This window comes from Musa acuminata, chromosome BXJ2-10, assembly GCF_036884655.1.
Source record: "Musa acuminata AAA Group cultivar baxijiao chromosome BXJ2-10, Cavendish_Baxijiao_AAA, whole genome shotgun sequence".
NCBI classification, from domain to species: Eukaryota; Viridiplantae; Streptophyta; class Magnoliopsida; order Zingiberales; family Musaceae; genus Musa; species Musa acuminata.
The window spans coordinates 22,952,401-22,974,302 of record NC_088347.1 but is presented as its reverse complement, the minus strand read 5'-3'; the positions used below and the strand labels follow the sequence as shown (position 1 = coordinate 22,974,302).

The 21,902-nt window shown below is 38.6% G+C and overlaps 3 protein-coding genes and 1 long non-coding RNA gene across 10 annotated transcripts; 2 read left to right on the top strand and 2 right to left on the bottom strand.

Annotated features, from left to right (window-relative positions):
- Positions 1 to 85: 85 nt before the first annotated feature.
- LOC135624541 (uncharacterized) lies at positions 86 to 2,906 on the top strand. Its single transcript, XM_065128258.1, has 5 exons — positions 86 to 554; positions 885 to 1,232; positions 1,326 to 1,439; positions 1,513 to 1,739; positions 1,890 to 2,906. The coding sequence occupies exons 2-4, from the start codon at positions 1,125 to 1,127 to the stop codon at positions 1,726 to 1,728; spliced, it is 438 nt and encodes a 145-aa protein (XP_064984330.1). The 5' UTR covers positions 86 to 554; positions 885 to 1,124; the 3' UTR covers positions 1,729 to 1,739; positions 1,890 to 2,906.
- Positions 1,863 to 4,584, bottom strand: LOC135624540 (syntaxin-132-like). Its single transcript, XM_065128257.1, has 13 exons — positions 4,061 to 4,584; positions 3,591 to 3,698; positions 3,424 to 3,480; positions 3,294 to 3,342; positions 3,125 to 3,213; positions 2,968 to 3,041; positions 2,840 to 2,882; positions 2,676 to 2,736; positions 2,562 to 2,587; positions 2,396 to 2,473; positions 2,246 to 2,326; positions 2,098 to 2,163; positions 1,863 to 2,030 (listed from the first exon to the last, which is right to left on the bottom strand). The coding sequence occupies exons 1-13, from the start codon at positions 4,076 to 4,078 to the stop codon at positions 1,863 to 1,865; spliced, it is 918 nt and encodes a 305-aa protein (XP_064984329.1). The 5' UTR covers positions 4,079 to 4,584.
- Positions 4,585 to 5,228: 644 nt separating this feature from the next.
- Positions 5,229 to 11,225, bottom strand: LOC135624537 (uncharacterized). 2 transcript variants are annotated; one of them, XM_065128254.1, is made up of 4 exons: positions 11,063 to 11,225; positions 10,863 to 10,931; positions 9,120 to 10,713; positions 5,229 to 5,886 (listed from the first exon to the last, which is right to left on the bottom strand). In XM_065128254.1, the coding sequence occupies exons 3-4, from the start codon at positions 10,659 to 10,661 to the stop codon at positions 5,503 to 5,505; spliced, it is 1,926 nt and encodes a 641-aa protein (XP_064984326.1). In that variant the 5' UTR covers positions 10,662 to 10,713; positions 10,863 to 10,931; positions 11,063 to 11,225; the 3' UTR covers positions 5,229 to 5,502. The 2 variants fall into 2 exon arrangements, with proteins under 2 accessions (XP_064984326.1, XP_064984327.1); XM_065128255.1 differs by having other exon boundaries at positions 11,067 to 11,225.
- Positions 11,226 to 14,226: 3,001 nt separating this feature from the next.
- LOC135624538 (uncharacterized) lies at positions 14,227 to 21,802 on the top strand. Of its 6 annotated transcripts, XR_010491723.1 has the most exons (9): positions 14,227 to 14,480; positions 15,310 to 16,065; positions 16,172 to 16,267; positions 17,880 to 17,945; positions 18,032 to 18,100; positions 18,460 to 18,537; positions 18,717 to 18,817; positions 21,123 to 21,224; positions 21,336 to 21,802. It is a non-coding gene; the product is annotated as an uncharacterized LOC135624538 (long non-coding RNA). The 6 variants fall into 6 exon arrangements; XR_010491721.1 differs by having other exon boundaries at positions 18,032 to 18,537; XR_010491722.1 differs by having other exon boundaries at positions 15,310 to 15,789; positions 15,959 to 16,065; positions 16,172 to 18,537.
- Positions 21,803 to 21,902: the final 100 nt, after the last annotated feature.

Genomic DNA, 21,902 nt, shown 5'->3' with positions numbered 1-21,902 from the left:
TGTTCTCTTTTGATGGGTATTACTAGCTGCAAAGATGTGCTATTTGTCTTGATTCGTGATATCTGGCGGATGTTGTAGAAATGCAACTCTATTGAAGTAGCACTAATAGTTTTGAGTTAAGATAAGCGTAGAGGTATACAGAGGTAATGAAGACTAGCTGAACTGATGGGAGTAAACTGTTCTTGAGTAGGGAATATGACAATCATAGTAGGTCGGCTAAATATGTGTCAATGGCATAATTCTTCTTCCCTTCATGCCTTTTGTACAGGCGATGCAGCATACAGCACCATTAATAGGATGAGGCGCAAAAGCATCGAGGAAGCAGTGTCAGATGCTTGTGGTGTTTGTTTGAAGCCAGAACACTTTCATCTTTGATGGCTTGATGTTGCATACATTATTGTGCTCGATCATCTGTTCACAAGGTTTGCATGGGATGGGTAAGTGGTCGTACTCTTAGCATGTCATGTCCTACAGAGAACTTGGATGCATTATAGGTAAATGATCATTACAGATGGCTGTTGATTTGCCTCGATTGTCGTGGGAGCTGTGTCCAGGTAGATGCTTACATTTATCATTTAACTCACTAAATCCAGTTGTTTATCTTTTTTGTTGTTGTGTATATGTATATATATATTAGTAACATGTACATTGTAGTATAATTTAGAGGTTTGCTTTATTGTTCAGAACTCCAAAGCAATTTTTGCAAAACAAGTATAACAATAAGATTCAACTAGGAAAAATAATTATCTTTGAAAAGATTAATATACTAATTTTAGATGTTGTGTTCGAGAAGTTACTAATTTGAGATAGAGCACAGTCTTCATTTTCCATCGTACATGCAAATATTCATATTTTTGAGAACTAACGGAGTAGGGATCATGCAGATTTCCCAAAGACAGTTTAAACAAGGAAAAGATCAAGCTGCAACTGAAACCTGAAATAACTACCTACCGTGATTGCTGGTTCTCAAAGAAGGGAAACCCAATCATTTGGCAAGGCTAAGGATGCTGCTGTTGACGAGAATGCACTACCACTTCATATTTATCTCTCCTGTCTCTTTGATACCACCTCAAGCAGTGAACCCTCCACATCTATTACCTCACCACTAACAAGAAGCAAATAAGATGGCAAGCACAGCCCTCGCTAAGTTCGGCCCTCCTGTGTCGGCCATTGCGAGGAGAAGCCCGACGAGCTTGCGACTTCTGGTCACTGCTGCTTCCCGACCTTCTCAGGTAGGAATGACTTGTCGACATGCAATTATTGCCTTCTCCGCGGTCAATTTCATGCACCTTAATGACTGTTTCGTTTCCATCCGACATATATAGGGGAGTGTGGTAGAGGACGCGGCGAGGTCCGTGAACGAGGAGGTGACCGTGGCCGGCGGGCGGGCGAACAAAGCTACTGAGAGTCGAGGCATCGCCAGTGCATCAGCTAGCCAAGTAGGGTTCGCGTGAATTTTAGAGCAGGGCATGAAGAAAGCTTTATACGTATGAGTTACGGTGCATGCTGCAGGTGGCTGATATCGGAAATAGAGCAGCAGAGATGGCCCAAGACGCATGGCAGTCGGCGAAGGAAACCACGAAGAAGGCGGCGAACTTTGTCGCAGGGCGTCTTATTTTCATGGCTCGGCATAATCCAATTGGATTAACATCAAAACAGAAGTTTGATCAGACGCAAACAACAAAGCCAAAACCAAACACAAATGTGTTGCACAATCGCAAGAAATAATACGTCCGCAGGTATAATGTCACACATACAATTACGCAAGTGTTAGCATAACAATTTCATCATCAGACCCTCCGAGGAAACGAAGATAACTTCATATACTGCAAATTTATTGTTGTTGTTGTTGTTGTTGTTTCTTAAACCGATTTCTTGGCCTCCTTCAGGATTCCACCGAGCGCAACGACGATGACGACGAGCAGGATGACGATGGCGATGCACATGTACTTCCTCGTGTTCTTCTGCGTCTTCTTCGCTGCTTGGAGTGTGGCGGTGGCATTCTCGATGTGGTCTACGGATTTTGTGACCTGAGAGCACCAACTCGGGTAAAAGGAGGAAACTCTAAGCTCGCAGAAGCGTTGAGATGCAGCAAACCTGAGCCTCGATGTCATCCAGCATGTCTCCCTGGGCGTCCACCAGCACCGACATGTCCAAGAACATCTGCAACCATTGACAAGATCACGCATGACAACCTCGACATCAATGCTTCAAGAGCCATAGCTTTTGGATCCCTGCTGCGCACCTGCTGTAGATCAAGAAGCTTCTTCTCCAACTCCAGCATGGTGTCGCGCCGTTCTTGTATCTCCGCCAATGTGTCCACAACCTGCAGAAGAGAAGATAAAGCGCAGTGCAATTCGTCGAACACATCGAAGCATGCGTGCGTGTGGCGTACCTGTCCTCGACCTTGACCTTGGATCGCCTTCTCAAAGATCAGCTCGCTGTTCCCAGTTTCTATCAGTTGATCGACCATCTGCTCCAAGTCACACACAAGAGGGCGAAGAGGGTAAGCCGGAGAGCAACCGAGGAGGAACTAATGCAAAATGGAAAGCTTTTCTTACTCCCTCGTCCGGTCTTGTTCCGGTCACTGCAAACGGAGCAGAGCAGAGTGTTACTGCCATGAAACAAGGAAACAATTGCTACTGCTTAGCGTCCGATACCGACACGAAAAGTACCTGTGAAGACTCTCCTTTCCACCACCTCACGGTACTCCTCGTGGATATTCTGCCTCAGAGTCTGAAGAAAAAATGAGACCAATCGATCAAGTTGTCATGCAAGAAGGCAAAGAAGAAACCTGCCATGGTTTCTTATCTGATCGGTTGCTGCAGTCTTCGAGTACCTGAAACTGTGTCATTCTCTCTTTTAGCTTCTTCTTCAGAGCCCTGCATCGTAAGAAGGCACCCTTACAATCGATCCATTGTAGATGGTGGAGTAGACCACTGATTCAAGTAAAAGTAACTTACGTACACAGTCATTCCCATTCTAGACCTGTCGACGGCGGTCCCTTTGCCGCATCCCGGTTTCTGCCTGTTGATCATGTTCTGCAACCAGTGAAGTCTCAGAACAGAGGGTGTTCGAGCATCATACATTTAGAACAGAGATTCCGTAGGATAAATGAGCTCACATTTTTGTCGAGTTGCTCTAACATCGTTTTGATCTTCAAAGCAATCTTTTTGACTTCTTCGACGTCCTTCTCCATCCGCTGTTTGATTGCTGAACAGAAGAAAGATTCATCGCAGTCAGTAGAATGAGAATTGGATGAGAATCGATTGCTGGAATTAGGAAGGCCAAACCTTTCATCTCCGAGGCCTTGGTTACAAGCTGGGATTCTTCATTGGTAGCCTGAAAGGAAAAGGATGACGAGGTTGAGGAGAGGAAGATACTGATCCGGAGTTGGAAGGATGTTTAAGCATCGATCGGTACCTGTAGCTTATTGAAGAATCCTGTAATTCTCTCGATCTGCTTATCTATTTCTCCAACCTGAGGCCACCACGAACAGAAGGGGAACAGATCATGGATTACAATCAGAATCATCCATGGACACCGAAATGATGCTGCAAAACTTCGAGTCCTCGACGAAAGAGATGTACCTCTTTGAAGAAACCTTCCATCCCCATATCTCTGGTATCAGTAGAATACCTCCCTGATCCGATGTCTCCCTCTCCTGGGTAGCTACCCACCACCCTTTCGAACGATTCCTGCGAAAATTCCATGGTTAGAGATTAGTTTGGTCAGCATTCGAGGATCACCGATGACGAATGATGCCTTTTCCGAAATCTTCATCATCTCATGATCTCGATTTCCACATCTACGTTTTTGCAGCCTAAGCAGGAATGACAGAAATCACATTGTGCAATCCTCAGGTTTTAGTCTGATGTTTTCAATTAGAAAGCTTGGAACGTGAAGAACAACACATTTCTCTGCGGATCGATCGAAATCGCTTCCTCAATCAGACCATTAATGGATTTTCTTCGCAGATCGAACCCAAACTTCGATGAAAAGGCGGCAAATCGAGCTCCTGGAAGCTCCGGAAACAATACAGGAAAGAGCAAGAACTGACCGTCATGAGGTTGTTCATCTTGAAGGGGAGCACGGCGGTCCGAGAGAGCCGCCCCGGTTGGCCGGAGGAATCACCGCATCAACAACGAAGAAGACAGCAACGAGGGGTTCCCAATGCTTTGCCAAGAAAGGTTGGAGAAAAGGGAGGGCGCTGTTCCGTTTGTTGCCCACAGGAATTGTTCTGGCAATCTCCCCTCCGCCAAAAATAACGGTAACAACGGTCAATCTTTGGGTTTCCCGAAATACTCCTCTCCTCACTTGGATTCACGACGGCGTCCGCACGAAGCGGGTCGGGTTTCCTTTTTTCGGGTGTCCGTGCCCGACTACCTGCCTCGTTTGAGGTCTCGAAGACAACGTTGATAGAGTACGTGATGATAATATGTAGATAAGAGGCTGATATAGATAGAGAAATTCTCAACATTTATGCCAAATCATAAAGCTTTTATGAATATGCTATTAATCTTCGATGTCGAATGGTGAATTATGGTCATGATGACCAGATTCATCAGGCAAGAATATGTTCTGCTCCGGGATGAGGATTAGATTTAGAATGGTGTTGAGAACTTGTAAAGCATAATAAATATATTAACTTGAAGTATAGTCATGATGGCTAAATAAATATATTAACTTGAAATATTACATAGCATATGTAATATTTACTAGTATTGCATCTAAAGATTATGTTATGTAATATTTAGTATGATATGATCGACTCTCTTTGATTTTTTGAAAAGGAAGATTGATACGATAAAGATAGATTTAGATTGACTTATAATAAATTATCAGTGATTCAAACTCGATAAATTAAAGAGTTCATCGTCTCATCGAATCCATAGATAAAGTCTTAAATTGATTTATAATACATCATCCATGCAGTCATCTCATAAAGCAACAAGAAAATTGCCCAAGAAGACCACAAGTTTTTCCCAAAACGAACAGACAAATACCTGAAACTACACTGTAGCATGCGAGGATACAATATGAGTATGGTAAGCAACCAGTGTCAGATGGTTAGCTACGCACCTAATATGTATTGATCGATACGATTATGTAACACCTGACACATATTGCTTGTGCTATACAATAATGCACCAGATTTTTCGACAAAAGCAACCTTAACAGCATTAATCATAACAAATTTTGGAAAAAAAAAGAACCCAACGAAACACTGGAAAACGTGTCGTACATTACATTTGCATTCTTTTTTTGTTTTTTGATGACAGAAATGCATTCACAAGATAATGCTGAAGACACCCTCAAATTGGGAAGCCAGCTAGTCGCTACTAACATTCCATCAAGCACAAGAAATAACTGGAACTACAAAAGCGGTGTTACCAAGTGGAATCATATACCTCTCGCCGAAATAGAAATGAATATGAAGCTCTGGATACATATCAGTCCTGTGTTAAATCGCCTAACTCTCGATATACAGCAGTCCATTTGCTATTCGAAACCATCCAACAGTTGCTTATCTTCTGAACTTCTGGAGGATTGCTTTCGATTGGTACCTCGCTTGCTCTTGCCCTTCTTGGCTTTCATCCGACGCTTCTTTTCGTTGGAATCAATCCACGTATAATCTGAAGGTATACGAAATGGATCAATCTCGTCTTTGCAGCTTCGTCCTTCACTGCTATCACTGGACTGCCCACCTCGGCTACCTCTCATCCATGAATACCATGAACCTGATGCTTCTGTTTCTTTAGCTTTGCTTTCCTGGAAATAAGTAGGGCTGGAGAGTGGGGTTGAAAACTCATCAGATTGTTGCAGCTCTTCAAATTTTGTGAAGGTGATGAGGACCCGAATAGTAGGAACGATGGGAATGGCCAACTGAAATTAACGGCACAGAAATCTACAATTTAATGCTTGAGAAAGTTGAAGCAGCATAAGCCTAGTATTGAATCATGAGAAATTTGCTATTTTAATCCTGAATTATATTATAGATGCAGCAATAGGAAAATAGCAATCAAATGTCATAAATCAATACAAAAGTAATTATTTCCATTCTGTGACCATAAGATAAAGGTTGAACTAGATACAAGGTATGTCACATTCCATGTTCCACAGAATTTGTACCTTGTTATCAAGAAGAGAAAGGATGCAAATAGAGTACATTGTACATAGTATAAACTTGAAAATCTTGTCCTTGTCCAGTAAACATCCATTAGAGACTTAAAAATGTATAAAAGTAATTCACCTTTTTTAGATGTATAAATGGAACCTTGATACAATTATTGACATTGGCCACTTGACAAGCCCTCAAATGAATTTTAGACACAACTAAATATCCATTTAGTTACACTCACCATCTTCCCCGTATAAAAAGAAAAAGACCTTCTTCAAAACTTAAAAAATGCTAATGAAGCAAAAGCAAACAGCCAAGATTATAAGAAGAAGGATCACCTATCATAATTAATGGTTAATTAAATAAAAGAAAACACAATACGTTTGAGACCAGACCTTAATCAATATTACATGATACAGAAAATCTTTACGTAATGAAGGATTAAAAACAGATGTATGGATAATCACATATGAGAAACTTTGTAAAGCTGGTCAACTACCCTAAATCAAGCATATTAAAAATAACAAAAAACTGAGTCATAGAAAACGATGTTTATGTAACATCATGACTAATGCATTTAAGCTACTATTAACACCCAGACATAAAGGTTCAAGATGGCAATGGTCAGGTATACGTGAATTCTATCGCACCCAAAACTGATTAGTTATCTATGCACCTGAACCTGGCACGGTTACCTTCCTACCCAAACCCGATTGAAGAGAACCTGAACATCCTTCAAGCAGAATGGGTAGACCAGATACCTAAGAATACCTGACTTCTTGTCATTCCTACCTCACACCAGGAATGATGATGAGTTGGGGTGCGTGAACCCAAACCCGGCTATCTAGGTACACGAATCTAAAGCCCAACCTGAGTCAAGTACCTATTTTCCTGATGATGAGTTGGGGTATGTGAACCCAAACCCCGCCATCTAGGGACACGAATCTAAAGCCCAACCTGAGTCAAGTACCTATTTTCCTGCTTGAACCATCTCAAACAAGAGTAAAGGGCAGACAAACAAGGTTTAAGTGGGTTGGATGAACTTGGGTGCCTGAGGAAACCCCGACCTGCTGCCATCTCCAATTAGGGTCCTTGTGTCACTACTATCCAAGTTCCATCACATATTCCAGATCTTCATATTCTTGTGTTTTTATAGATATTCATAGTTCCTAGTTTTAATTGAAAAATGACAAAGATACCACAGGTTTCTCAAGCTTACTTAGAAATCCATCGTAGGTAAATACAACATTTTCACATGATCAACTTCTTAGTGAATCAGGAATCAACCAAATACTAAGCGACAAATTCGTCAGGCTTACTTTGAAATCCCCTCTCTTCACCCCTTCTTGCCATGAACAAATAAAAAATAACAAATCTGAGATGGCATCATAAATAAGTAAAACTATCAACTACTACAGTAGGTAATATCAGATGCCGTGTCAAGAAATATGTTTATCGTTCACGGAATCAAAGTTTTGTCGTATATGTCTAGCTGTTTCATTTCTTTAATTGATTGATATTAACAAAGCATTGCTATAGTAAATGAAGCTTATACAGTACCTGCTCCAGTTACAATCACATTTTTTGTCCATTTAATACCAAACACCTGTTCAAAAATCAAGTAAATAGGAAAGAATGGAACATATGTCAATGGGAATTGAACAAAGAAAAAGAACACCCTTGTAGATTATTGCTTGAGTCATGATCTATCTGAAATGACACTCATTTTAAACTTGATATTTTGTGATCCTATCTATCTTTTGCATCTCAATACTGCATCATTTAGTAGCTGGCATAGGGTTGAAGACCTGTATGGTTGCACATGACGGAGACTGGAAGAACACATGATGATTAAGACAAAAATAGGACTGAAACAATAAATTATAACATTAGATCAAAGATAAACAGACATCACACTGAGAATTTTCTTTACATTAGGATCAGTGCTTTGAAACTCTCTAGTTCTAACTAATTTGTTTGATTGAATAGCAATTAAATTATATAATGTAAAGGAGATATATTGCAAGTTGCTTTATTTTAATTGAATACAACATGTAGATCTTTGCAAAAATTCAATAAAAAAAACACAAAATATCTCATTTACGGAAAGTTGAGAAGTTTAAGAAAAGGAAAAGCAGGAGATAGCCATCAAATAAGTTAATGATAGCACAATAATAAACAGATAAATAGATTGAGATATAGCTCAACAATATTGCATCTTTATTTTTGTAAAGGGTAAGTGGTGAGATTTGATCCGAGGAACTTACTATCAACAACAGTCGAGAGCGTTTACCAACTAAGCTAGCTAACATCTTCATGATATTGCATATTAATTCTTGAATTACCACCAAGAAGGAGGAAAAAAATATCAATACAGAAATGTTCTTCACAAAAGGGACTTAGTGATCCACAAGGAAGCAAAATTAAGAAAAGCAATAGCAATATAGAATCTCTGGAGACAAGAACTCCTATTGTAATAAAATATGAAGCTGAGCACTTCTGAACCTGCATTTTTTTATATCAAAACATGGATGTAGTTACACTAACATAGGAAAAGACCCATCATATGTCCAAGGGGAGATACCCAAGCTGGAAAGTTGGAAGAGGACAAAGATCTGTTGAGCAAACCAATTCCTCCTTCGGATTTTATACTTCTTCCTTTTTATTAAATGTATTAGCAGTTTCACCATTAAACTTGTAAGCCAAAAAAGAGAGCCATGAATGTGAAGACAAAAAAAACACAAATATATGCATAAAAAATTGTAAGAAAGAAATATGGACTGATATGTAAAACTTTCAACATTGCAGTAGAACAAGCAAAGCAAAATTTATAGTAGAATTAGCAGATACATGTGTGACAAATTAGGAGTACGACCACAAGAGAAGGCTTAATAGCCAATCTCAAGTAAGCTCAAATAGTAGCTGTCACACTGATGAAAGCAAATTAGAGAAGAATAAAAGAAAAATTTTAGAACAGAGTACAAGTGTGAAAGATCACCTTAACAGGAAATGTGCCTTGAGGCAGCTTTGTGGTCAAAAGTTCCCTAAGCCTCCTCACAGCCTTGACCTTGTTTGCTAAAACATCAAGTAAAGGAAGAAGCTCATCAGTTTTCAAAGGGAAGTCTGGGGTCAACCACAGAACTGGTCTAACACCCTTTTTGAATTCACTCTCATGTTTGTTAGACTCATTTCCACTCCTTTTCTTAGTGCTTTTTTCTTTTCCCTTCTTAGTATCCCCCGTCTCCTTTGCAATTTCGGACTTATGATGTCCATTCTCTGGGCATGCCTTCAAGTGTTTATTTTTTGTGTCATCTGTATCCTCACCTCCACTATTCTTGGAAGTCCGTTTACCACTCCAACCAAACCAGCTTTTTCTCTCCTTGGAAACACCATTGGATTCAGAGTTTTCAACACCTTCAAATGCTGCACCATTCCCCTCATATTCATCTATGCCCTGCGAGTTACTCATCCTAAGTGCTGAATCTAACTGCATCCTTTCCTCAGGTGTCAATACATCATCAAGTCCACCATCAACATCCCCACCATTGGCCACTCTTTCGTCATTATCAATGGTGAATAACTCCTCATCAGTCATAGCACCAGGAACCCTTCTCGACTTCACACTCACCATTACATTAAGTAGATCATAGACCTTGGTTTTCCAATTCCCAACCATTTCAGCCCTTTCCTGTCGACGCCAGTTCAAATGAGGGACAAGCTCAGCTTGTGTAACGTCAATCCCTGGCCTGTACATATTTGTCTGAGACATCAAAGCAACCTCGTGAGCCACCTCTGCTTCTGTGGGCTTGGCTCCAGCTCCTTCAAGTGCATTTGTGATTTCTTTCTCCTTATGAGAAAGCACAATTAGAGACCCAGGAGGAAGCGGTGGATGCCCATTGTCACCCTGGGCACCCTGACCAAGGAAGAGGAATGTCTGGTCAGAACGTTGGATTCGGAAGCCATCAAATCCCGCCAAGGTCATGTCAGCTCTGAGGTTTGGGCCCCGCTTCCATATTCTGTAAGTATCAGATGGTGCAATCCTGCTGATGAACGGGATCACCGAGCTCTCAAAGTGGAAAGTAATCTCCATGTAGAAATCCTGGATCCGGGTGATTGACGAAACAATGCGAGGGAGGCGGCGGCACCACTTAGCCCAAGCGAGGGGCTGATAGTGGCGCGCTATGATCATCGCGATTGCGTCCTCCCGGTTGCAAACAGCCTCCTGGAGCGCCGACCATCCATGCTCATTCTGAAGGGACCAATCAGCACCAGCCGACATGAGGATCTCAGCAGAGGTGGGGTCACGGAGCCGGACAGCGAGGTGGAGGGGGGTTTCCCGATGGGGAACGTCCCGGCGATCGATAACAGAAGAGACGGCATCAGCTGTGAGCTCGCCGGCAAGGGACTCCTGCTCCGTGGTAACGTCGCCGGTCTTGGGGAGACGGGGAAGCGCGGCGACGATCCGCCGGAGGCCTGCATGGTCTCTTCGCGATACAGCAAGGTGGGCCGGGCTGTGAGCGTACTTGGAGAGATCTTCCATCCCAAAATGCCCCAAATTATGTCTCTTTCCTTTACGGCCCGGAGATACTCATCTACCAGAACACATCACACGTACAAACAAGGTAAAAGAAGAGCGAACATAATCCCAACCTTGGAGCTAAAACTGCTCTTTTTCCGCTTGATCGAGATGGGGAGAAAACCCTAAAAAATCTCAAAAGAGGGCAAAGGTCTAAACTTTTACCTCTTACATCCGCCGGGAACTACCGTTTCCGCCCCAAGGAGAAAGAGAGAGAGACTCTACTACAGGGACCTGCAATTGGAGGGGTGGGAGAGGGAACCAAGAACGCAAGTAAAGCTCAGATCGATAGTCAAGGATGAAAGGAAAGAAAACCCTGCGAACAGAACGATACAATGGATCCACAGATCGAAGCAAGCTCATACCTGCCTTGGAAAGAGGGAGGGAGCTGGGATCTGGGTCGACGTATCAGAAATCACCGGCGAGAGGATAAATTGGGGTGTCGATTCCTCTCTCTCTTCAAATCCATTTGCTCGGGATCGGTTTGATTTGGAATTGGGTTGGGGCTGAGAGAGAGAGAGAGAGAGAGAGAGAGAGAGAGAGAGGAAGGGGAAAAGGGAGGGGGTGTGGGGGTGAATCACGAGAATACCATTGCACTTTACTGGTGCTGTCATGGGTCCCATATTAGGTGGATTACTGCATCATAGATTGAATTAATTACTGACATTATAGATTTAATTATTTTCTATTAATAACAAAAATAATAATTATATATCATATTAATAATATGATATATATACAATTATATTATAAATTAATTTGATGAAACAGAATGATAAAAGCAGAAGAGATATGTTGAGAGAGTGAGAGAATAACAAATACAATAAACATTTATCTTTCATGCTCAATAAAATAAATAAATATTTCTAAAGAAAATAAAATTTAAGAATATTTTAATCTTTTTGAAGTTCAAGTTATTTATTTTTTGTTTTTTAATTTAATTTTTTATGTATATCAAAATCAATTGGTTAAAAACTATTTAGGTTTTATGACTTGCTACAAGAAGCTTTAATACATGCTCATGTCACCTTAGAGGACAACCCTATCTTTAAAGCTTGGTGTCTAAGTTTCATCTTAGATTACATATAGTAAAAGAGTTTGATAGATAGCAAAAAGGCATATATGATCAATCTTGCATCTATTTCACCCTCCATGCCTGTCCCATGTTTAATTATCAGCATCAACAATTTTTCATTATCACAATAAAATATTGTTATCAGCAATTAAAGTGTTTTCCAGCTAAAATCCACCATCACCTCAAATTAATTTGTATTTTTCTGAAAATTCTGCTCCAACATTTCTAGCCTTTTCATGTGGTTTTGATTTATTCATGTTCTAGAATTGGAAATTGGTGTTTTTGATTGGCTTTTTCTAATGGTATTGTTGACTTGTGTTGACTAGTTTTTAAAAGGATTCTATGATTGGTTGGTTACTGAATGATTCAATGTTCATAAATGTGATCTTTGACTTGTTCATGTTCTTCTCCATTTTAAATGCCATTCATGCTATTTGTACTAGTCAATGGTTTCTGTTGATTGGTCTCCACTCAACCATCAATTAAGCTTCCATTTTTTGCATCCTTAAGTGCCTTTTAAATTCAATAGGGTTGCAACTAAATTTGGTGGAAATTAAACTTTTGATGATGTGCTATTTAGGAGTACAATAAGACAGCAAATCCCTATATTGTTTTATGCTACATATCATATGAGGATTCTTTTACTTATGATGATTTACACAATCTTGTATTCAGCTACTTCCAAAGTATAATTCCATATATAAATTTGATCCCACAGAAAAATTTTCATACCCTCTTTTTGTCAATTTCAATTTCTTGATTATCTTTTTTTATTGTTTCATTGATTTATGTATTGTGAGAGATATCAAACAAGCTGAGGCTTCTAAAATTTGTGAGATAACTGAACAATTGAGTGCATCCTCTTATAATATTCAAATGTTAGAAATGAGGATTATATATTGATGTTTTTGGTACTTTGATGAATAAAAAATATAATTTTTTTTGTACATTTTAGGGTCAAGAATGCATTGGATATGTTTCTACCTTCTTCATCATATATTAAAATGTTTTAGATGATAACATTTGTTGGGTGTTCTCCTTCATCTTGACAAAAGCTACTGACTCTCTTTTGCCTATGGCCAAGGAAAGCAAGGAAGCATCCATGAAAGTTGAATCCTCCATGAGGCCTCTGTCTCTCTTTCTCTCTCTCTCTCTCTCTCTCTCTCTCTCTCTCACACACACACACACACACACAGAGACACACATGAGAGGGGGCACTTTTGGCTCTCAAAGCCATGTTGGTCCCCTCTCTAAAAAGGAACTCTGTTTCTACTTCCTGAGAAGTCCATGAGTCTTTCCTTGAGGATGGCATTCTTGCCTTTGGGAAGACATGGTAGTACCTTCTATGATGGCATGCACAAGCTGTTCCCTGCCACAGCACTGATGAGATCCCAAGGCAATTGGGCCATGGGGACCATAAGCTTTTGTTGGTGGAGGATTTCAGCTTTTGCTTAGCAATCATATCTTTCTCTTCTCTCATTCTTATGATGCATCAGCTCAGCTCTCTACATTAATTATTTCCAAATAATTTCTCAGAAATTATTTCTTCTCAGCAGCTTCAGTATATGAGTATCCTAATCTACTTGCTTCAGGAACATTAGTTTTATTTTTATTCTTATTGTCAGAGGTAATTTTATAAGTTATTAAGTCATTTCAAAAGTTTAAGTTTAGATAAAACTATTTAAGAATTCTATGGTCCTATTTAAGACAAATTTCACAAGGAAATGAAATAATCAGATGCAATGGGTGCCATTCAAGATTAAGAGGTTATGGTATTAGAGGAGCTCACAACATCTATCAAAGCTATGCTTGGAGCTTCAAAAGGAAATGAGGTAGCACATGAGGAGCAAATCTACTAATGGAAACCAATATTGGTCTTGTAGCATCAATCTACAAGATCTAACTGCTTGTTTCTTTCTATGGGTAGGAAATGAGGACATGACTCAAAACACTCCATTGGAGATTCTCTTCCATACCTAATCTAAACAAAATACTTCCACTTCCAAAATGTCCTGTAGCACCAATCAAGATGATGATATAACGAATAAGGATATATCTTTAGGCTCCATCTAAGAAATTAATCCACACTTCAAGTAATTTTCGTATATAATCTTAATAATGAAGATCAATACCTCCGCCACAAATCAAGAAAATATTTCTATTAATGGATATTAATCTATTATCTAAGATTTCTTGTGTTCCAACTCAAGATTATTATTATTATTTTCGTATATATATATATATATATATATATATATATATTTTTTTTTTCATATTGATCCCTGATTAAATCCAAAATTACTCAATTTACATGTATAAGTTCTTCTTAACCTCAATCTAGCTTGCTTTGATAATATCTAAATTGATAGGGGTGTTTCTGCCAATTGGTGTAATTTTCGTCCCCCGGAGGTTATAAGTTTCCTCTCGGTTAGGGACTTTCGCCGGGAAGCCATGGCTTGGCTTCTCCTTCCGCCTGCATCATCGCTTCTCTCTCCGTACTCTGCTGCTGCTGCTGCATCCTCATCATCTTCTTTTTCTTGTCATCGACCTCTTTTCCCGTCGATAGGAAATCTGCGAAAATCGAGTCACAGGAGGAAGTTCTTCCTTCCGGCAGCAGCAGCTGTGCTGGATGAGTCCCCTGTGTTCGACCCGTCGCCCGGTTCCAAGAGTCTCACGATGTCATCGCTCCCTTGAAGCTGAGATTGCTCGTGAGTAGATCTCCCCTCTCTTCCTTCCATCATCCTCATTTTCCTTATTGATTGATGTGTGTTTTCTTCTAGTGTTTTCCCTTTTCGATAAATGAACTTGCTTTTTCTGTTTGCTAGATTCTTGTTCTCATCAATGTTCTACCACTTTGGTGTGGTGGCTGTGGTTTGAACTTGTATGCAGTTCTGAGCCTCTCTGTTTGTGTGGTGAATTATTATCAGATTATATTTTCTCCATTAAAAGGATACTCTTTTGTGTTAGAGTAAATAATCTCTCTTTTGTTACTTGTTTTGTCTACTATCTACTTTGATTATGTATTGCTCAAGGTTTTAACTTTAATTAGGATTTGAAGTACTGGACGTCTATGTTTCTGTTATGAACTAATACCTCTTCTGTGTAGATGAAGATCATCATGAGCTATGGTAAATTTCCATACTGGTTTTCCAACGGATTGATTTCCTTAGCATATATTTTGATAATATAGTGGAGCGTTAGTTTGGTACACCATGGCCACTTCCACAACCAGAGGCCACTGATATATTAGCTCATAAATTTGAACTTATTGGTATGTTTATCCAACCAGTCTCTACCTACTTGTGTTAAAGTTGATGTTAATATAATTTCTTATTTTTTTCTTAAGTCCATTTTTAGACTGTACTGATCTACAGGCATGTCTGGGGAACAATGAAACATGATTTGCTCTTTTATAACCTTGAAATACAGTCCTTATTGATACTTTGCAATTGGTACATAGCAAGTACATAGTTATGGAAAGCACTTCTATTTATGTACAATCAATTTGGACCAAAATTTGTTCCATCATTTGTGCAGGAACTTCTAAAATAAAAATAACATTCATAAAAGCACTCGCATCACTCAAGGAGACAGGGGAGCTGTGGGTGTTTGTCATCTCATGAAGCCAGCCAGCTAATTTCACCTGAAAGTCAATGTAAATTGTTGTTATACAACATACACTATGCTGTTGTGATATTGAGGTATGCAATAGCAAAAAACATTTGAGGTATACAGTAGCTGTCCAAGCTTACTTTGAGGTGCAAATTAAAACCTTGTTGCTGCTTCCTTAGTCCTAGAGGAAAAAATGAACTTGCTTTGTATCTGCAAGCACACTTTCCAGTCAGAGTGGTTGTGCAACGCCATCCAATTGTTGATATAAAAAAATGCAAACCTCCAAGATCTTTTTCTTATCACAGAAGACTCAGAACAGAGATAATTGAAGCCTTGGAAAAGATTAAGAAGAGTTTGACTTTCCAAAAACTAGGTTGGAAATTGAAGCTCGTATATCATTTGAAGGTGGGGCTCAATCTCTTAAGAAAGATCTTGACTTTCTCTATAGATTGACTACTACTCTTATATACTAGATTGGTACAGAAAAGTACGAGCACCAAAGCCCATGGAGAATGAACCAAACAACAAGAGGCTACTACTCTTACCTTCTTTTATTAATTTTTCTCTTATTTAGGTGAGAACATGTAAATGGCAATATTTTAGGGGACAATCTCAAAAGATGACACTGTAATTCTTGATGGAGCTGGTGACAAAAAGGCTATTGAAGAGAGATGTGAGCAGGTTGGTGCCCTTCTGTTATATTTAATATTTAAAGAACAAGACAATTAGAATTTAACATGATATCATGTTGATACTGGCCAAATGTTGCCATTTGTCTTTGTGACAGATATGATCTGCAATTGAAGTAAGCACATCCGACTACAACAAAGAGAAGCTGCAAGAGGTGTTGTCAAAACTTTCTGGTGGTGTTGCTGTGCTCGAGGTATGTACATTTCTTCATGCTTAGATCATAGTTTAGATTCCTTACATTATGCTGTTTATCATGTACTTTGCTTAACACAAGCAGATGAAACGAAAGTAATCAGAACATATTGGGTCATTTACACTATCACCTCATTCTCAGTGTCTTAATATAGTCAAGTCAATTATTGGTTTTAACATATTTATTCTATGAACTATCATATTTTCCTATGGTGATATGTATTTTTTGTGTTAGCGGCGTGCTGTGTGTACAACTATCACTAGTAGTTCATTGGAGGAGCATTTTTATCTTTTTTTCTATAAAATGCACCAAAGTGTATAATTTAATACATGCATCATGGCTTTTTTCTTATACAGCATCCTTGCTTTTTTGGTTGGATAAAAGTACTCTTAATTACACTTGCCTTTTCCTCATTTTCCTTATGTTTTGAAACCCATTCAATTTAACCAACCAATTCAATTGAGTCAGTTTAATTAACCCAAAACTTAGATCTCCAATTTATATAAAAATAAATATTAATGATATATAATGATTTATATTAACAAGAAAATAATTATATAAAATTGATCTTAGAGTTCAAATAATATATTATGAAAATGAGAAAATTATGAAAATAATTTTCATAATTCGGGTTGGGTGGAGAAGAAGTACGTCGACCCCCTGAAGCACTGACTATAGTAGGCTAGCAGGAGGGTCATCATCGAGGGAATGTGGAGTCATCTAAACTCCCCAATAAATGCCATAAGAAACTAAGAAAGCGCCACAAATTTGGCTTCATTTGGGCATGTGAGAACTTTCAGAAATTGAAAGTCTCAATAAAAAATGGGTGGAGGGGAGAGCGAAACCCCACGTCCAGTGCATCCTGCATAGGATTAGTTACCCGACTAAGCAGACACTAGCTCGTGCTCGGTTGGTATGTGATAGACCTCCTGGAGTGCCTCCAGGTCGGAGGTCAACATTATGGAGTCCGAGTCAAAGGACTCCACCATAGGTGGCGGAGCTGCTTTGCAGGGTGGATTCACCTCCAAATGGGCAACCTCCACTAGTGCGATCAACTTGGCTCCCTCAGAAGATGAAATTCCCGTCGTCGACACCGAGGGTGGTGATGGAATCAATGACCTATCTGAGTTCGAGGTGCTTGAGGAGAAGGTTGAGGATGACAACATCGTGGACCTTTAGTCGTTGAATGGTCGAGGCCGAAGTTATTGTCCAAGGATGTATGAGTTGCAGGCAGGTGTAAGGAGCAAGTTTTGCAATAAACTACTATTTATTAAGGTCAAGAGCGGCTATTACACTACTTAGTCGCTTGTTTGACTTCTGAACACCTTGAAGAAAGGGGGACATGCGGCAGAATTCAAGACACCTCTAGACAAGTGGCATGATCTGAGCGGCTCAAGGGTCAATCGGATCATCAGAGGCCATTGCTAATTGTTGCAGAAGACATAGAAAGTGATGCACTGATGACTCTAATTCTTAATAAGCTTTGTTCCGGGATTAGGGTCATTTTTTGTTTAGTTTTATGTATATATTTATTGTTTATTTTGGATTTATGAATTTTGGTTATTCTTAAACACTCTAAGGAATAGTGATCACACTGGTTTGTGTTGTGAAGGCCCCTGGTTTTGGGGTGAACAGGAAGGCTAGTTTGCAAGATCTTGCTACTCTCACTGGTGGATCTGTGAGGATCTTTTCTTATTCAATATTGTTGTGTTTTGATGGTTTGTAAATGGTATTGCCAGAATAATTGTTTCATTGTTTACTTAGGTTATAACAGGAGACCTTGGTATGAACATTGGGAAAGTTGAGTTCAACAAGCTTGGCACATGCAAAAAGGTCAGATTGTGTTCTTATACCCTCTATAGCCCTTTGTTACTAGTGTCTGTCAATCCTTGCTCTCATTTCTTTATACCTGTTTCCAGATCTAGAAGAAGGATTCGAGCTCATAATTAATTGAGGTGTCTAAGGGGTCTCATTTTCTTGTAGTTTCCAATCTGTGTTGGCTGCTTTACAATTTTATCTCGATATTCTGGTTCTGTTATTTAGTTAAAAACCTCCATTTACATAATTTGCATTAATTTTTTTACTGCAATCAGTATCAATTGATTTGATTTAAGATTATCATATTAGAGAAACTATTATGCTCTTTACTTAGTTTTGCACCAACATTGATCTTGTAAGTGATAATATTTTAGGTGTCAATCTTAAAAGATGCCACTGTAATTCTTGATGGAGCCTGTGACAAAAAGGCTACTGAAGAGAGATGTGAGCAGGTTGGTGCCCTTCTGGATCTTTTTATACTGACAATTTCTTTAGTATTTGAATCCTAGCATGTTTGATAATTTGATTGTTTGTTCAAATAACTTTGATCATAAGGATAGATTCTACTAACAATAACTTTTGTTGGAATATCTACTGTTAGAAAGCAATGATGTTATGTCTGTGGCTGTAGATTGGAATTAGACTTGGCTGGAGTAGAAACTATGTCGTGCTTCGATGCTTCGGGGTGTGGAAGATGTTGCTGATGCAGTGAAAGTGACCATTGGCCTGAAGGTATCAACTATTTGTTGTTTATACTGATGTATCTAGGAATTATTATCATGTTTTCAGTGGAAAAAAAAATCAAGAATCTAAGTCTTCTGTTAGTGAATTTGTGTTTAAAATCAGTGACTTAATTTACAGAAGAAACATAGTTCTTTACCCTTGAAGGCATTGTGGACAAAATATTGCCCAATAAAATATTTTTGAATGTTTGGCCTAATCCATTGTCTTGGTTTTTTATAGGCATTTTGTTCGGACTGAGTTAGGATGAACTGTTACTAGAAAGCCACCACAAAACTTACTTTGGCTGCATGAACTTTTACCATGCTTTATCATAGTTTGTGGATTCCCTGTCTTTGTAATATTTTTGAACTTATTCAAAAATATTCAGGTTCAAATTCTGCTTCTACTTGTCATCGTTTTATTTTTGATATGTAGGTTTTTGTTAAGTATACAGGGATACATTTTTTTTTCCTTGCTATTTGGTGAGCACAGAACTGATGATTCTTTTGATGATATATGAAGAACATATTGTTGAATCTTATACATATCTATATATTACAATACATTTACTTGAAATTTCTTTCACCAATTCATCTTTTTGTATTTTTATTAGCTTAGAAAGGGCTGCAATGTTTTTCGCAAATTAACGATTGCCTTGTCATGACATCTTGGCTTTGCTGTTATTGGTTTGACATTGATTTGTGCAACAGCATGTGTTTTACGGGCTATGCCTTAGCTGATTACATGCTTCCTGCAATGGCATATTGGCATAAGGCCAGATGCTAGCTTGGGCAAACGTTGCTCTAAATGTCAAAGTACTGTATGTGCGACACATGGTTTGCTTTTTCTAGGATAGTGTTACATGCTGTACTTTAAGGATTCTTGGAGTCTTGTGTTTGAGATCAACTGTCATAGAGTATTTTCACCAGCATTGTAATTTAGTCTTATTGGCGTAGACCTTGTGTTGCCCAAACAAACACCATAAAATGGGCATACAAATGGATTGTACTAAATTAATTGCAACTCCTTTTTTTTCATTGCAAATATGAAAATGGTTGTGATGAATCATTTGATGTTGATCATGTCCAATTCGATCAGGTCTTGCATCTAGTGAGAACAGCATTAACATTTCATTGGAGGATATCCATGGTGGGCCAGTATTGGAGTGCCATTACGTATTTTCCTGTGGAGGCTACTGCTGCCTTCATTTAGAATTCTGCAAGCAATTTCCTCATGTTATAGCTTTCCAAAGTATTATGTGCTAGCTGAGGAAAAGTTTGGCTGGGTAGATATTTGAAGTGGCTAGTTACACACAGAAATAATAGAGAAGTGATGATACGGGAAAACACGATAAATTTGGGTTATTTGCCACATATGTTAGAAATCCACAAATTTTACCCATTAAGGCTTCTTAGCATGAGTAGAAAATTTGATGATTTTTTGTTAGAAATTCCATGGCCACGCCTCTATAAAGAGCAAAGCTAAAGGTTCTTTTTTATTTTCTTTTGCCAATGCCGATTGGTTTCAAGATTGTGATCTTTGTCTCAGAATAATCTTTGCAATAGATAACCCTATAACACACCTTTTCCCTGTATGGCAACCATAGGTTATCAGGTCAGTGTAATTCTTGCCTAGTTACCTCTATGTTACAATAGCTTCAGTGTTTCCTATCTGTTTGAGACTTGACATTGCTAGTTCAAAGTGACTTGATTAGACTGAGGGATAAAATAACCATTTCTGCTCCTAATTGGTTCACTTATTTTTGTTCTCATACACTTTTACATAAATGAACCTTTCCCACACTCTTTCAAGGTGCTTCTTCTGATAAAAATCGAACTGAAATTGTTAATCAGTGTTCAAAGAAGTATTCTCTGTGATAATTGCAAAATGACAAGTTTTTGCAGGAGAAACTTTTTATTTGAAAACGATTCTAAGTTGAAATACATAAATATAGGTGGAAAAATGAGACCTGAATACTTATGCAACATGTGTATGTGTATATGTCTTGTTTTGTTCTACATAAACACATTTAACATATACTGGGTCTGCTTGTAGTGAAGCAGGATCAGTATGAAACTGTTAGAAATATGATATGGTAATGAACTTTTCCTTCTTTTTTACAAGAAGAAACTGCAAAATATCCTTCCATAGTTGGAATTCATGCATCCCATAGGTGTTTAAGATGAATGAGCTTTCAATTAGCATTGCATCTATTTATCTTTTTTATTGAACATTTTTGTCCTGGTTATGTGCTTTTTTCATTGCATATTTTATATTTTTGTTGGTACATTAAGTATAAGCCTGCTTCTAACAGTGACATCGCGCCGGTTCCCTATTCCTTGCTGTTCGAGGCTAAGCTGGACTCCAGAGCAAAACCATCCAACAGTTGCTTATCTTCCGAGCTTCTGGATGATCGGTAGCTCGCTTGCTGTTACCCTTCTTGGCCTTTATCTGATGCTTCTTTTCAGTGGCATCGATCAACGGATAATCTGAAGGTATACGAATTGGATCAATCTCATCTTTGCAGCTTCGTCCTTCACTGCCATCACTGGACTGCCTACCTCTGCTACCTCTCATCCATGAATACCATGAACCTGATGCTTCTGTTTCTTCGGCTATGCTTTCCTGGAAATGGGTAGTACTGGAGAGTGGGGTCGAAAATTCATCAGATCATTGCAGCTCTTCAAATTTTGTGAAGGTGACGAGGACCGGAATAGTAGGAGCGATGGGAATGGCCAACTGAAATTGATGGCAGAGAAATCTATAGTTTAATGCTTGAGAAAGTTGAAGCAGCCTAAGCCCAGTGTTGAATCATGAGAATTTGCTATTTTAATCCTGAGTTATATCTTAGATGCAGCAATTGGAACATAGAAACCAAATGTTATAAATCAATAGAAAGTACTTCTTTCCATTATGTGATCATGAGAGAATTGTATATACTGTAACACTTTTTTTAGTTTTATATCGGACAGAATTAAGATTAACTTACAAGGATATGATGAGTGTATTATTATTAATTTTAGTTTAAATATTTTAATTAATAATTTAATCTAAATAAAATTAATAGATTAATTTATTTATCGATAAATTCAGA